At 32.7% G+C, this 14,409-nt stretch overlaps 2 protein-coding genes across 2 annotated transcripts; one reads left to right on the forward strand and one right to left on the reverse strand.

The window, feature by feature from the left end:
• The first annotated feature begins 5,228 nt into the window (after positions 1-5,228).
• Positions 5,229-10,311, forward strand: LOC123712245 (general transcription factor IIH subunit 3). Its single transcript, XM_045665256.1, has 9 exons — positions 5,229-5,364; positions 5,440-5,620; positions 5,717-5,815; positions 6,010-6,106; positions 6,409-6,525; positions 6,827-6,955; positions 7,853-7,988; positions 9,695-9,731; positions 10,167-10,311. Exons 1-9 carry the CDS (start codon positions 5,346-5,348, stop codon positions 10,228-10,230), a joined length of 879 nt encoding a protein of 292 aa, XP_045521212.1. The 5' UTR covers positions 5,229-5,345; the 3' UTR covers positions 10,231-10,311.
• A 1,182-nt stretch (positions 10,312-11,493) lies between these two features.
• LOC123715480 lies at positions 11,494-13,984 on the reverse strand. Its single transcript, XM_045670504.1, has 3 exons — positions 13,884-13,984; positions 13,531-13,751; positions 11,494-12,583 (listed from the first exon to the last, which is right to left on the reverse strand). The coding sequence occupies exons 2-3, from the start codon at positions 13,708-13,710 to the stop codon at positions 12,464-12,466; spliced, it is 300 nt and encodes a 99-aa protein (XP_045526460.1). The 5' UTR covers positions 13,711-13,751; positions 13,884-13,984; the 3' UTR covers positions 11,494-12,463.
• Positions 13,985-14,409: the final 425 nt, after the last annotated feature.

Consider the following 14,409-nt stretch of genomic DNA (forward strand, 5'->3'; position numbering starts at 1 on the left):
ATTTGTTTTGGGCGCTCGTTATGGAATTAATAAATCTTATATATTCATTGACTTAATAAGTTTTTACTTAAGTACTTTAAAAGTTTATATTACTTGTTTTGCAACATTAGACATTAAAATATGTATTTTGCTTAAATATAGGTACTTAAATAAGATGTCTTTATTGAACTTCTGAAATTACCAAAAAAAATTACCAGTTATATTAAAACCACTAAATTCGAATTATTTTAAGTAACTATAGGTAATTTAGTATTATTATCTAATTATATGACATATCATATACACTAGGTACTTAACGTATCTTAACTATAAGATTTGCAATGCAAAAGTAATATTAATACGATAACGACAGTGGTAAAATACAATAAACGCGAAGCCATCCATTATTGCAGTTATTAACAATACAGAACGCGCCCAACTAATCTGGTTCCGTTCGTAATTAAATTCTGATTTTTTTTTTTTTTTTTTTTAATAATTTTATGGCCTGGTAACGAGACCTTTAAGCCAAGTCTTATTTACGGTCACTAATTCACATGTTATTCTATCGTTTCACTTGTTATTAAATTCTGAATACAACTCCCATAGACTATATTATAAGGGCAATAGACACGCTGGTAAAAAACAAACCCTTCACATTATTAATGATTTTTCTATGTCCACATATAAAAAATAGAAGGCTGAAGTATCTGTTACATAATTCAATATCCGAACAAAAATTATTGCAAAGCATGACAATTTATAATAACTCTATCATATTTCACAATTAGAACGTTTAACATCAACACATAATATCTCGTTATCAATGAAAAACTCTGGTCTGTAAACGACATTAGTATTCTATGGAAGCGAGCTATTAAAGCGAAACGGTAGCACGACGCCCATTACGAAACGGAACGTGCATAATTATTTCGTTCCCGCCTTTTTTCTTATTCCAATTTCGAATTTCGAGTAGCGCTAATGCGGCGTCGCCGTACAGCGGCACGTTGGTCGTACCAATGTTCTCGTAAAATCTTATTTCAATTATCGGAGTTAAATAATCGTATATGTTTGCGCAGTGTTAATTATTTTCAATTACCTATACTTGTCGTGAATGAGGTTGTGAATAAATAAATTGGGATAGTATCATCTATCAATCAAGATTATGTTACAAATCTTCTAAATATGATTTCTTTAAGGTATACAAAAATATTACTATGACTGAAATAGAAGGAGGATATTATATATTTATTACGTTAAAGGGAACCCCAACATACCGACTAATGGTAGTAGTAGATGGATATTGCAGTCTTGTCTCGTAGGATTTGTAAGGTTTAAACACAATATTCCAGCAATGTCCTCCAGTCATTAACCATTAGAAATCAAGATCAGTACAAGCCTGTTTACTCTTTTAAGCTAGCTATCGAAAACAAGAGTAACGAATTTAAATACTTTTCAGAGTAATCTGTTAAATCAAGACATCATATATAGACCACCAACGGTTTCAAAATGTATCATTAAATGTTTGTATGTAAATGACAGGTAACTCGCTGTCACATCCTTCATAACATTACTCGTTTATCTGTTCGTTTCATCTCATTTCGTACTGTTAACATGTATTTTGACATATGACGTAACTTTGTATCTTAGGATTCGTATCGCGAGCGCAATGTCCATGCGTTTTTGCTTATTGAGACAAAATTAACCATTGTGTTATGAAAATACTAATTGCCGCTATTGGTTGGCATAATTAACTACAAAATAAAAAATTAAAACATATAGCCCTGAGATCGGTATTGATAACGAGGCTTAAGCCTCATGCCACGACGAGCACGTTAAACTGTCGACCCTGCGTCTGCCCTGGTGATTCTGTTCCAGCTTTGGTACGGGGCTCTCTTCCGTTTCATCACAGTATACGAGTTATGGAAGAGCATTTATGTCTTATGCTGCACTATACTAGACGCTATAATATAATAATTTCTTATATCCCGTCTTAATAGAGATTAGATATATTATACTTTGTAAATCTTATGGTAGACATTAAGTCTCTAACAGCGGCGCGTGGAATTGTGCATCGACCTTTACAACAACAAAAAAATGTGTGCGTGTACTAGTCTACACACGTAAAAAGTGAAACATCTTTATGACCTTATTATTCAAAATGATCTACTATATTTTTTCCACTTTTACAAAAATTGGTTAAATAAAGTTAAATAAGATAAAGTTTAACAAAAGGCTTTTATTATCATAGACAAGAATACAAATAACATTTTACCTTATTATATAATTAAAACATTATTACAGAAATTCATTAATTGAAATAGAATTATTACTATCATTGTTATCGTTATTATATATTTTTGTTATTAATGGCTTCGAATCAACCGTCAATCAAAGGACAAGAAAAGAATGGCGCGTATCGGAAAAATGTGACGTGTAACGGAATAATGTGACGCGTAACCGAAAAATGTGATAAAGAACTTTCACTTCAAAAAATTAAAACAAGTCACCATTGTAATGCGTAAAAAATATTTTTATACCTCAAATAGCATTGTCACCCACCAGCGCCGGTTACAACATCGATAAAACAATTGTATAGCAATAATAAGCTCCCGTCTTACGAGCGCTATCAGGGGATTGTAAATCACAGTAATGACATCGTAACAAGGTGCTGTTGATGTTTATTTTATTGTAATTAAAGCGAAACATCATTAGCGAATGAATAAATAAAACATGAGAATCTATGACACAAAAACGCCGCTCGAAATCACTTTTAACGTTAGTTGGAATTTTGAACACAAATAAATCTTGTCTGTGTGCCTACCTGAAACATATCATTGGTCATCGACTTAATTTTAATAATATGGCCAGCATCATATATAGTGTGGTCTGGGGGCCACTTCGGAAATTTAAGCTAGCCCCTAGGTACTCTAAAATAACACGCTGACTGCGCTGTTTATTGATGAGATTTTACGTAGGATCACTGGGAAAGCATATCTAATAGCAACACAAGCACAGAGAGACAAACTAATAAGTTAACAGTATAATACTGGAATTCCAAAAACAATAATATAATCTATAATGGACAATAATATAGCATAATAAAAAATCAGTGTTTGTCACATGTGAACTAGGTCTGATCAATAAAAAGCAGACAATTACGTGGGCACGAGGAAGATTTTATCGTAACAAGTTGAAGTCAACTTAAACAATGTCTAGAGTGATGGATTCGATGCCACTGCGCTAAATAGTACTTACACACAGGGTTATCACTTGTTATGTTTTAATGATATGTATATTTAGAATTAACAATATGCGTGAAAAATTTAGTGTTACCTAATAATCTTATATCTAATCTACTATGCACTGTTAAGTATAGATAATAAGAAAGTAGGTCCTGCTCGTAACTCCTGCTCCTCCTGTAAATGAATTTCCCAACCATAAAAAAATCGTTTTCTTAAACTTAATATCTTTATTCTGCAAAAGCAGAATAAAGCTATTCATTTCATATGTATATCATTAAAAAACAGCTGTGTAAAGCGGAAACTGTTAACTGCTATACAGTCATTAGTTAATAATGTCATTATTATTTATTTATAATTTACTTGATAACACGATAGGCACTTGACGTGTTAATGTTTTAAAATAATTAGCCAAAAATATGAAAAGCAATTAAATTAAAAACACTTTACGTGTTTGCTGCTTTATCAAAAATCTTTGCTTTAACATTTATGTCAAATCCAATTAATAGGTACTGACGTAACTCTATGATTCCGGCTGATTTTAAAATAATGTTGGCATTTGGTTTACTGAATGCATTTTAATATGCAATGTCAGCTCTCTACCTGATTCAATTATTGAAAATCGAACTCAAATCCTTGTATCAGTATAACAAAATGACAATTTTATTAACCGTGTCGCATCGCATCGTATAAAAATATAAATAATATTATATAAGTATAAGTATAGAAAGGTTGAAATAAAGCATATCTCATTTAAATTACAGCCCTAATGTAAAAATATTTTAAGATAACATAGTCGTGGGCAGGAATGCCAGGAATGCCCTTTTGACAAATATGACTCCAGGATGTTATGACATCTGTCACCTTACGGTCATCGAAAAATTAATTTGTCTGGTTTTGCAGCTAGCCTAAGATTGCCTGTCCACATTAACAACTAGTAAAATATAAAATAGTGCTATGAATGTTTTTGACAATCATATTTGTTAACATAATTTTTTATTGAAAAAGAAAGCAAAGGCTCACCTGATGTTAAGTAATAACTGCGCCCTTGGACACTCTCAATGCCAGAAAGCTCGCGTGCATCGCCGGCCTTTTAAGAATTGGTACACACTTTTCTCGAAGGAACTTGAGAAGTTGAATTACTACGAAAATACTGCTTACCTTCCGCGAGAAAAACAGGGTTAAATAACGCTGAGTAGTGGAACAACGGATCAACCCACCCGGAAACTATTTAAATGGTCATCGACGATTCGAACCGCTTTTCGTTAAATACGGTCAAGTGGAAAGAGCTGGTACTGGTGAGAATAATACTCCATATGGGGCCATACTTCCGCTTTGCAAGAGCAAGAGCTGGTCTGGAGGGAAGTACCGTTGTCTTAGAGGCTTATGTGGCTTTTCATTCCAAATGACCGCGAAACTGAATGTCGTTCATTATATTCACACCCAGCTTACTGATGCTGGCTATGGCTTTGAGGAGATAGTCTTCGAAGACAGAAGAAGAAAAACAAAGGTGTTTTATTTTAATTTTAAGATACCAAGGTCGTTATTAGTTATTACAATTTCTAAATATTAAAGTCACCCTCGGACTTTATTTTAATTGTACATAAAGTAGCTCATTACAAAAGTGAAATGGCGTTAGAGGATATAATTAACATTTGCTTTTGATTTACAAGCATATAAATCTATGGTTAACTGGTTAATGTTGCGAATAAATGTTACCGTGTTAATATAAGCAGTTTATATTCAATCAAATAATGGCAACACTCAAGTACCAAAGAAATTGCCATTTGTACTTTCTTCGGCATTTAATATTTGTTATATATCTTATTTTATAATGTTTACTTACAACAAAACTTTATTATAATATATTAAGCGACTACTACGACTTTGATTGTTTTACGGAAATAATGTAATAAATGTCAATTCTGACAGTTATAGATGATAAGGACTCGGAAATTATTGTCAGTTGTCACCAAAATTTAAAACAGGTTGTACTTTGTTTAGTGTTTACAAAATACAAAATCATACTACTGTAAAAAAATAAAACGAATATATTAAATATATAGAATTATTCACATACAGAATATTCAAATGCTTTTTTAGTATTGTTACGAAAACTGTATTAAAATGATGGCAGATGATGACGGTATTTAACTAACCTCTGCTATTTATTTTGTTAAAAATTCTAGTTACCTACTGAAACTTTTAAATATGTTTTTAGTTCCTTCGGATAGCAGCACATTAGTGATTATAGTTGACACAAATCCAAATCAAAGGTATATAACTGAGGATCCCAAAGTACTAACAGGATGTTTGGATGCGGTGATTGCATTTGCCAATTCACATTTAATGCAAAAATCAAGAAACGAACTAGCAGTAATTGGTTGTCATTTTCATAAAAGGTAAAAAGGCCTGATTAATCCTTAGAATATATTAACGGCGATATTTTATAAACCTTCATGTTTAAATCTTTTCAATGTTCTACTCAATATTTTCAGTGAATATCTGTACCCATCGCCAGGCAAACCATTGGATGTAAGACAAATTGATGGGCAATACGAGCTATTTGCACTTGTTGAAAAGACTATCAAAATGAGGTAAGTAAGATAAGCAAAACAAAGTAAATAAAGCATGTATCAAACTTGGACTGGTATATCTTTTTCATGTTTTCAACATGAAATTTAGAGAATTTTCATCAAAATAGCCTTGTAAGAAAACATAGTTAATAAAATTAAATCAAAATTTGGAGACAGGCCTAGTCCATTATAACCATTTAATATTAAATCTACAGATTAGTGAACTTAATAAAAAGTCAACCACAAGAAGAGAAGCCAGGGGAGTCTCTGCTAGCAGGAGCACTTGCCATGGGGCTATGTTTCATTTCTAGAGTGAGTGCATCTATTTTATTAAATGTTATTCCTTAATTACTCAAAAAAACAGTAGCAGCAAAGTACTAAATATCTTTCTTGAAGCAACAAACATAATTCTTATTAGACTAGCGGTTCAATCAGTTAGAGGTGTAGAACCACCTGCCAATGATTATTATTTGGCAGGGAATCTTATCACTTTGTGCTAGGTATATTTTATTAATTTTCTATTACTAATCTGTTTTGTTTTACAACACAACTTTATTCTAAAATATATATTATATATTACATAATAAGCCGTTGTATAATTTTAATGTTTACAGATACGTCGAGAGTCATCCCCAGCATTAAAAATAAGTAGTAGAATTCTTATTGTGACGGGCAGCTCAGACACTGCTGCACAGTATATTAATTATATGAATGTGTTCTTTACTGCACAGGTATTTTACTTGCACTATTTACTATGACTACTTGATGAATATTATATACTGTAATAAAAAATTATTCAAGTTTGAGTGTATTCACCAAAAAAATTTTTACAAATTGTACTGGATTTATTATAAAAGACCTAAAAATAATATACTTTGTTTGGTTAATTACACATGCTAATGGTACTGTATGATATGATACATATCTCCCAAAGTTCTTTTGTTTGAAAATAGCAGATATGCTATATTGCAAATGGATATTGTAGAATACATACAAATAATAATAAAAAATAAAAATTATGTAAAATTTCAGAAGCAGCAAGTAATAATAGATGTTTGTTCGTTGGACAAGCATTTAAGTTTGCTACAGCAGGGATGTGATATCACAGGTGGATTATATCTCAAAGTGCCATCTTTAGAAGGATTGCTACAGTATTTATTGGTATGATTTCTTTTTATGAGGTATCTTTATACGCTATATATTTTGAGCTGTATTCATATTTCAAATTTATATCTTGTGTATTAAGTATGAATAAGAATTTAAACAAAGAGTTAAAGCCTTTGCATATATAAACTAGTACTATGTTCAAAATAACAAAATTCAAACAAATAATGTTTGCTGTTAACATCATTATGTTTCAGTAAGCGAAAGTTATCATAATGCGCCGTACGATGTCGCTTTTCTCAACGTTGTTGTGTTCACAAAATCACTGCTAGATGGCGCTGTTTCGTATTTATGAAAACTATTAAAAACGCATCTAAAGGTCGCGACATTCAAGGTGAGCGTGTTACGTTACGGCCTTACCTGACTGACGTACAGGTCGGTCAGACCACGTACACCTGACGAACACTATGCTCCACTGCTCTCCGCATAACGAAATCGTGTTTCTTGGTTCTGTGATATAACTAAATTATTCCTTACTACAAATAAAGAAAAAAAAGAAATGTTGCTGGATTTCAAACTTGTACAAAGACAGAAATTTAACGAGTGCTTCATTAATGGAAACACGGCGACGCTTGGGGTTGTACTGACCTAAAATTACGGCGTAACGTAACATTCAAAGGGATTCGCAAAAATACCGACAACCGAATGGAACACACGGCGCTCGCAGCTTGCGGATTGGCTCGCTGTACTGACCTGTAACAATTCGTCGTAACGTTACGTTACGTCAATCGCCGGCTTAAAACATTTGGGCATCATATGCATTTATGCACCTGAATTATCTAGTTTTAGTTGTAATTGGCAAACAACCATTTAGCGTTTAAAATAAATATATTGACACGGGATCTGTGTAGTTAAATTTTGTGAAATTATGCACAACTTATAATTTCTTTCCAGTGGGTATTCCTTCCTGAAGGCTCGGAACGCAGGCAGCTAGTACTTCCTGGTCGTGGCCGCGTCGATTACCGCGCTGCTTGCTTCTGTCACCGGGAACTACTTACTATAGGATATGTGTGCTCTGTCTGCTTAAGCGGTGAGAAAACTTAATTTAATTCAAATTATTCACTAGGATAATTTGTAAGGATGATAATTTCTGTTAAAATTTGTTTAATGATCAATTCGTCTTTATATATCTGTGGCCATAGGTCAGAATATGATGAATGCAGTTTCATTACTTTACATCTCGAAGGCACTATTAAAATATAAAACACTCGATATAATAATAAGTTATACTGAGCAGAAATGTACGTCATTGTTTAATCTATGACCTATTAGATTGACGAATGAGGCAGAAATCTGATGCCGAAAGGTTGTAGCACGTGGTTTCTTTTTCAAGCTATTTTTATATAAAATAAAAAAAAATCCATGGCGCTACAACCTTTTTAGATCTGGGCCTCAGATTCTGTATCTGTTTCATGATCATTTGTTAATCGAATAGGCAAGTAGATGATCAGCCTTCTGTGCCTGACGCACGCCGTCGACATTTGGGTCTTAGGCAAGCCGGTTTCCTCACGATGTTTTCCTTCACCGTTCGGGCTAATGTTAAATGCGCACATAGAAAGAAAATCCATTGGTGCACAGCCGAGGATCGAACCTACGACATCAGGGATGAGAGACACATGCTGAAGCCACTAGGCCAACACTGCTTTTATATAAAATACCTTAGATATAATTAAAGTTACATACACTACTACTTTATCACATTGGTATATATTAATTGCATATGTATTTTACAAAACACATTCAGAAGTCAAGATTTGGAGGCCTTTGGCTTTTAAAAATTAAAAATCACCATGGTTGAAATGTGTGCGTGTACTAGTGTACACACGTAAGAAGTGAAACTTCTCTATGACCTTATTTTTCAAAAAAATATCTGCTTTACAAAAATCGGTTAAATAAAGTTTAACAAAAGACATTATTATCATAGACATGAATACAGATAATACAATTATTTCATTTTACCTTATTACTACTAACATTATTACAGAATTTAATTAATTGTTATAAATTTTTTACTTTCATTGTTATCGATATTATATATTTTTGTTATTAATGGCTTCGAATCAACAAGACAAAGTGAAAAAGTGACGGTAATTTTTTTTTCCAACGCCTATAAAGAAGTTTCACTTCAAAAAGTGCGTGCTTACAAAGTACACATGTCAGAAGTGAAAATTCTTTGGCAAATAAATTTTTCAGTTGTGTTCATAGTTTATACAAATCTAAAACTTTAGATTTCCGAAACTTAGAGGGAGGGAAAAAGGAAGATATGTTAGGAATTTAATGAATTTAATTGTAATTAAAATATTAAGTGTCGAAAATTAATACAAGTTATAAATTTATTTCTTCGATATTTACATTAATCTACGCGATTTATATTGGTATTGTTTTGACTAAAGCATTATGATAAGTAAAATATGCAATATCAGCTCGTGTTTTAACTTTATCTAAATATCTTGTAAAAATCTTCTTGCTTTACTCTCGCTCCAAGGGTATTTGCTTCATGCTACGTTCGGCCTTTCTCAATCTCTCAATCGTTCTCAATTCGCTCTCCCTTTTCTTCGACAAAAACGCTGGACACCTTCGTGACACGCTAGTATTATTATTATTGCGTTTCATCCGTAAAATTCTCACCCTCATACGCCTAAAGAAGTTTCACTTCAAAAATGTATCAATCATATAGTTATTTTAGCAGTGTGATATATAATATAATAATATATAATATTTTTTTCTCTTTTTCAGTGTTCTGCAAATTCAGCCCTATATGTACCACATGCCAGTAAGTTATATATTCCAAGCAATTGAAATATAATTAGTCTCGCCTTTTATATAGGTAGAATTTTTGGGCAATAACAACCCTAGATTGGTGGTAAAGTGTTTAGTTTATTTATAAATAGCCGCGCCAATTATAACACCAAACAAAAAACAGGATATAAAAAGTTATAAATGTTATAAGTCCGTAAATATAACTATATGTTTGTGCTCGCCGTCCCACTGTTTATAATGAATCAGTTTACTCAGACAAAAATTAGTATAGGATCACAAATGACCTCAAATTTCAAAAAAAGTTCCCAAAGATGTGAATGATTCCATCTTTTTTTAATGAGAAAACATGAATTTATTAAAGTTGGATAAAATTTCGAAGCTAGTCTCATTCCATTAATTACAAGAAAAAATAAAGGATATAGGATATAATACATGATTTTTTTTCCAGCACGGTATTCAAAATCGCTGGACCCTTACAGATCAAGCCGAAGAAGAAGAAAATGAAAGTTTAATTTTTATATTTCGATGTTTCAATAAAAGTTCGATAATATATTGTTTTTTTGAGCCCTCTGAAATGTGGTTGGATGTTATGTCTTTAAACCCTTTTTTAATTTATACAATTTGACACAGAATGGTAGTGTCGCCAGAAAATGTGGAAGCCGATTTTTTTTATCAAACAGCTTTTAACGAAAAAGCTGACTATTCGTAACGTCAAGTTAATTAATGTAATCAACTCTCGTTTTTCTTCCCCCGTCCTTTAAGTGTTAAATGTTTGTGTCCATATTGTAGATTTTTATGTAAATATATAGAAAGCAATAAAATTAAAGTGTAATATATATAAATTATTCATAAATAGTAAACAGTATTTAATAATGCTTTTACTCATATTTGTGTTGTCTGTGCTGTCTCAAAACTAACAATCGAATTTCAACTATTTTTTTTGTGCATATTCAAAATTAACTTAATTATTATTTTTACTGATCAATCTCCTTCGTGTCTTCTCCATCTACACGACACTGGCGAAGTACCTTGTGCCCAGTTGGCATAAATAAAAGCCCTAAACAAGAAAAAAGAAACTCGTTTACTGTTAAGCGATTTGTTTAAATATTACTTGTAACCATAGACAACGTGATCCTCTAGCTGTCAGTTTTTTTGGTAGTAGTTATCGACTTAAGGTCCTTCATGAAAAAAGCGTTCTAGTACTCGGCAACCCACTTGCGAGCCCTCTGCATTTGAGAGTATGAACACTACGGCAGTATTACTTAACATCAGATAACTCCTGCCCGTTTCCCCGTATTATATAAATAAAAAGGTAGATGATAAGCCGCTGCGCATGTGTCAAAGATGTCGACGTTTTGGGCCTTAGGGATGCCGATTTCACGATGTTTTCACCGTACGTGTTAAGTCTGCACAGAAATGCAGGCTCAATAACCTAAATCTTTTAGCAGTTCTTTTTATTTAAAGTTCGCTACTTCTAATCCGTCATTAATTGCATATTGATGCATGTAGAAGTTTATCAGCGGCGGCTTATAAAGAATTGATAATACCATATCTTAATCACCGTCCGCACTTAAAGGAGGTTACATAGTCTACCTCATTGTTATGATTATTACTTTGTCGAGTACATTCTGTGGGTTTAGTTTAAACCCCATGAAATGCCATACTACATGTAAATACTGACTGCTCTGTTTAATAGAGGTCAGTACACGCAATCTGAAATCTTCTGGGTATAATTGGCACGTTTAAAATATGTAAAAGAAACAAATGAATTATATTCAGTCTTATATTTGAAAAACAAAATACAAGCAATTCTTAGGCTTAATATAGATTAATAATAGAATATAGCACACCCTTCAATATTTAATATGCAATGTAGTAGGTATTCATCAAACGTAGGTACTATAAGCCTTTCGAATGTTTTGTCCTTGAACGGCTTCAAAACACCAATTTGGGTTTAAAATTTAACGTTTTTATGATACACCTATATCTGACATACGACATTAATATTTATTGCAATTAATTGTCATTCAATTACTCCTTATCACTAAATCTTTTGCAAATAAACAAATGCAACAAAATTTTATGTTTTTAATATGTGAATAAAACCGACATAATATAAAAAAAATATTGTAACGAAAAACATTAAAAAAGATACATAATACCACTTATGTATATTATTGCGTATCTTAAGATATTGATAAAGACTGCGGCCAATACGTAGTTATAGTGATCTTAAACCGTATCACGAAAGTGCCATGTCGTCTTACATAACTTTTGATATACGGTCGAAACTCTAAATAACGTCAATATTCTGTTATCATTGACAGACATGAAATATTCTGAAATTCACACTCACACTGAAGAAGAAGGTCCCTAAAACATCAACCATTACCTGTGATAATAATTAGGGACTCAGTTACGCAATATCAAATTTTATGACATCATATCGAGCTTGTCCAGCACACGGTCAAAGATTTTCAGTACCTCGTACCACAAACAATATGTTGCTATCTTCATAGAATGGAAAACTGGAGCATCGTATTTGAAACTATAATGTCTATATACGCATTCACGATAATTTCACTTTCCTTAACCAATGCCAAACACCCCTTTTATAAAAATATAAAACTTAATAACCAAACAACTCTCCTTTAATCTTGAACTATAGTACCTATCTCCTAAAAATCGAGAGTATAATTTTAAAGGCGAGGCCTTATTTAATTAATTAATCACAGTTAATAATCACTACGTCTTGTCTATAATCTCAAACGCGCTATCTATTTCTTCCTCGGGTGATAACTCTGTACTCTGTCGCCTTTTTGTTTCCGATTTCTGATCTACTGTTTTTTGCTTGTCTTGATGTTCCTGAAAAAAGGCATAATGAACAAACAAAGCTAATTGGCTTTAGAAAGACAGCTCAACAGCTCTCAATCTATATACGTATATCAATATATACTATGTATATATAATTGCCGCGTGTTAATAAGTATGGAAATGTGACCTTGTTTTAAGTTTTTACAAAATTTTATTCTTCTTCTTATCCGGTACACTCTTGACAGAGTGGTCGTGATCGCTATGTAGTAGTTGAATTAAAAGGGGTAGATGTGATGCGCTTCACGACGTTCCGCCATCGTTGCCTATTAGAGGTCATCCTGCTACACTCATTGAGTGTTCTTGAAGTATCGAGACATTTGTACGAAACTCGGTCCACGAAACCCCAAGCATTCTCTTTCACAACCACATTTCCAGAGCGTCTATTTTCTGTCTTTCTCTCGCAAGGTCCACGTTTCAGCCGTGTACAGAAATATGGGGAATAGGTATAAGTGTCTTCACGAGCCTGGTCTTCGTGGCTTTTGTAATATGTTTCTGTTTCTCCATATTTTTTGCATCTTGTGCTTAGCCGTTCTTGTGATGCCCATACGTCGTTTGACCTCATCGATGGTCAACATTTTATGCCTTACATTAATTTGCTAATACACCTATCGTACTAATACAGAGTGCCTAGTAAAGTGTAAAATAAGTTCGGTCAAATCGAAAGGTACGTGTTTTCACTGCTATACGAATCGTTCGTTAACTTACGGGAAATTCGTAGATGAGTTGTACCAAACTTTGATTATATAAATAAAAGATATGTTAATAGCGACTTTATCTCGGATGTCAGCGCATCACAATAATTATCCCGAGTCTCAGAAATTCTACAGATGATCTCAACCAATCCGTAAGCTAAAATTTGTTTCTTATCCGCAGACAAAAATACACAAAACTAGTCTCTCTTTTTCATAACTGAAGAAGAAGAAATTAAAATTTCTCACCTGCCCATAAACTTCCAAAGACAACGATTGTCGTTTTTTGTTCGCCTGCCTCATTCTACCCGATCTAGAAATAGACAACTTCCTTCTAAGATCTGGTGATGGAACATCTTCCTCTTTGTCCTCAAAACGGGACTTACGTCTCTCTGACGTGTTAAATATAGATTTTATTATCTTGGCCATCTTAAGAGTGCAATTTTGACATGCAAGAGCTTTGACACAACCTTTAAAAATATTTAAGTTAAACTATTAAATTACGGTATATAATAGAAAAACAAAAAGTAACAAATAATATAACTGACTAATCAGAAACCAGTAGGACTGAGTAAAATTGATAAAAAATATAGCCTACTCACCTAATCACCCATGTCTAACACAAACACAAAACAGTGTATTGTTTAAAATTTCTATTTGATTACGAACAAGGTGCAAGCCACAGTGCACTGTGTGATTATTTACCATATAATAGTGATAAGATAACACAATCACCAATATATAAGATAATATACATGATTATCATTATACGGCTAATGATATTTTCGCCTTTGATAAATGATTCGCGATACCTATCAGTTGATTAAGTTTCAATTTATGAAACAATTTTTTTTAATTCTTACAGGACAGATTTTTGCATTTTTATCAGAAATAGGCATTTGCCTGCGTTGCATTTTATGAACGCTGTTATTGTAGAATAGTCAGGTGGTTGACAATATTTAAAATATGGCGCCTCCTTTATCTTTCGCCAATTCCGCGTGTGCTAGACACGTAATACTTTAAAATCACATGAACGTAGTATAAATCCTTGATAGCTTTCACGTAAATGTTATTTGGAATATGAATAGTGAACACACCCGCACGCAACAGGGCCGAATTAGGATTACT

This window comes from Pieris brassicae, chromosome 1 (assembly GCF_905147105.1).
Source record: "Pieris brassicae chromosome 1, ilPieBrab1.1, whole genome shotgun sequence".
Taxonomy (NCBI): Eukaryota; Metazoa; Arthropoda; class Insecta; order Lepidoptera; family Pieridae; genus Pieris; species Pieris brassicae.

Excerpts from the sequence above, each read along its gene's own strand:
- LOC123712245 (XM_045665256.1), top strand. Across the intron at positions 5,816-6,009 it reads GAAAAGACTATCAAAATGAG|ATTAGTGAACTTAATAAAAA; the intron begins GTAAGTAAGATA and ends TTAAATCTACAG. Across the intron at positions 7,989-9,694 it reads GTGCTCTGTCTGCTTAAGCG|TGTTCTGCAAATTCAGCCCT; the intron begins GTGAGAAAACTT and ends TCTCTTTTTCAG.
- LOC123715480 (XM_045670504.1), bottom strand. The coding sequence starts at position 13,710 with ATGGCCAAGATAATAAAATCTATATTTAACACGTCAGAGAGACGTAAG. Across the intron at positions 12,584-13,530 it reads CTTTGGAAGTTTATGGGCAG|GAACATCAAGACAAGCAAAA; the intron begins GTGAGAAATTTT and ends GCCTTTTTTCAG.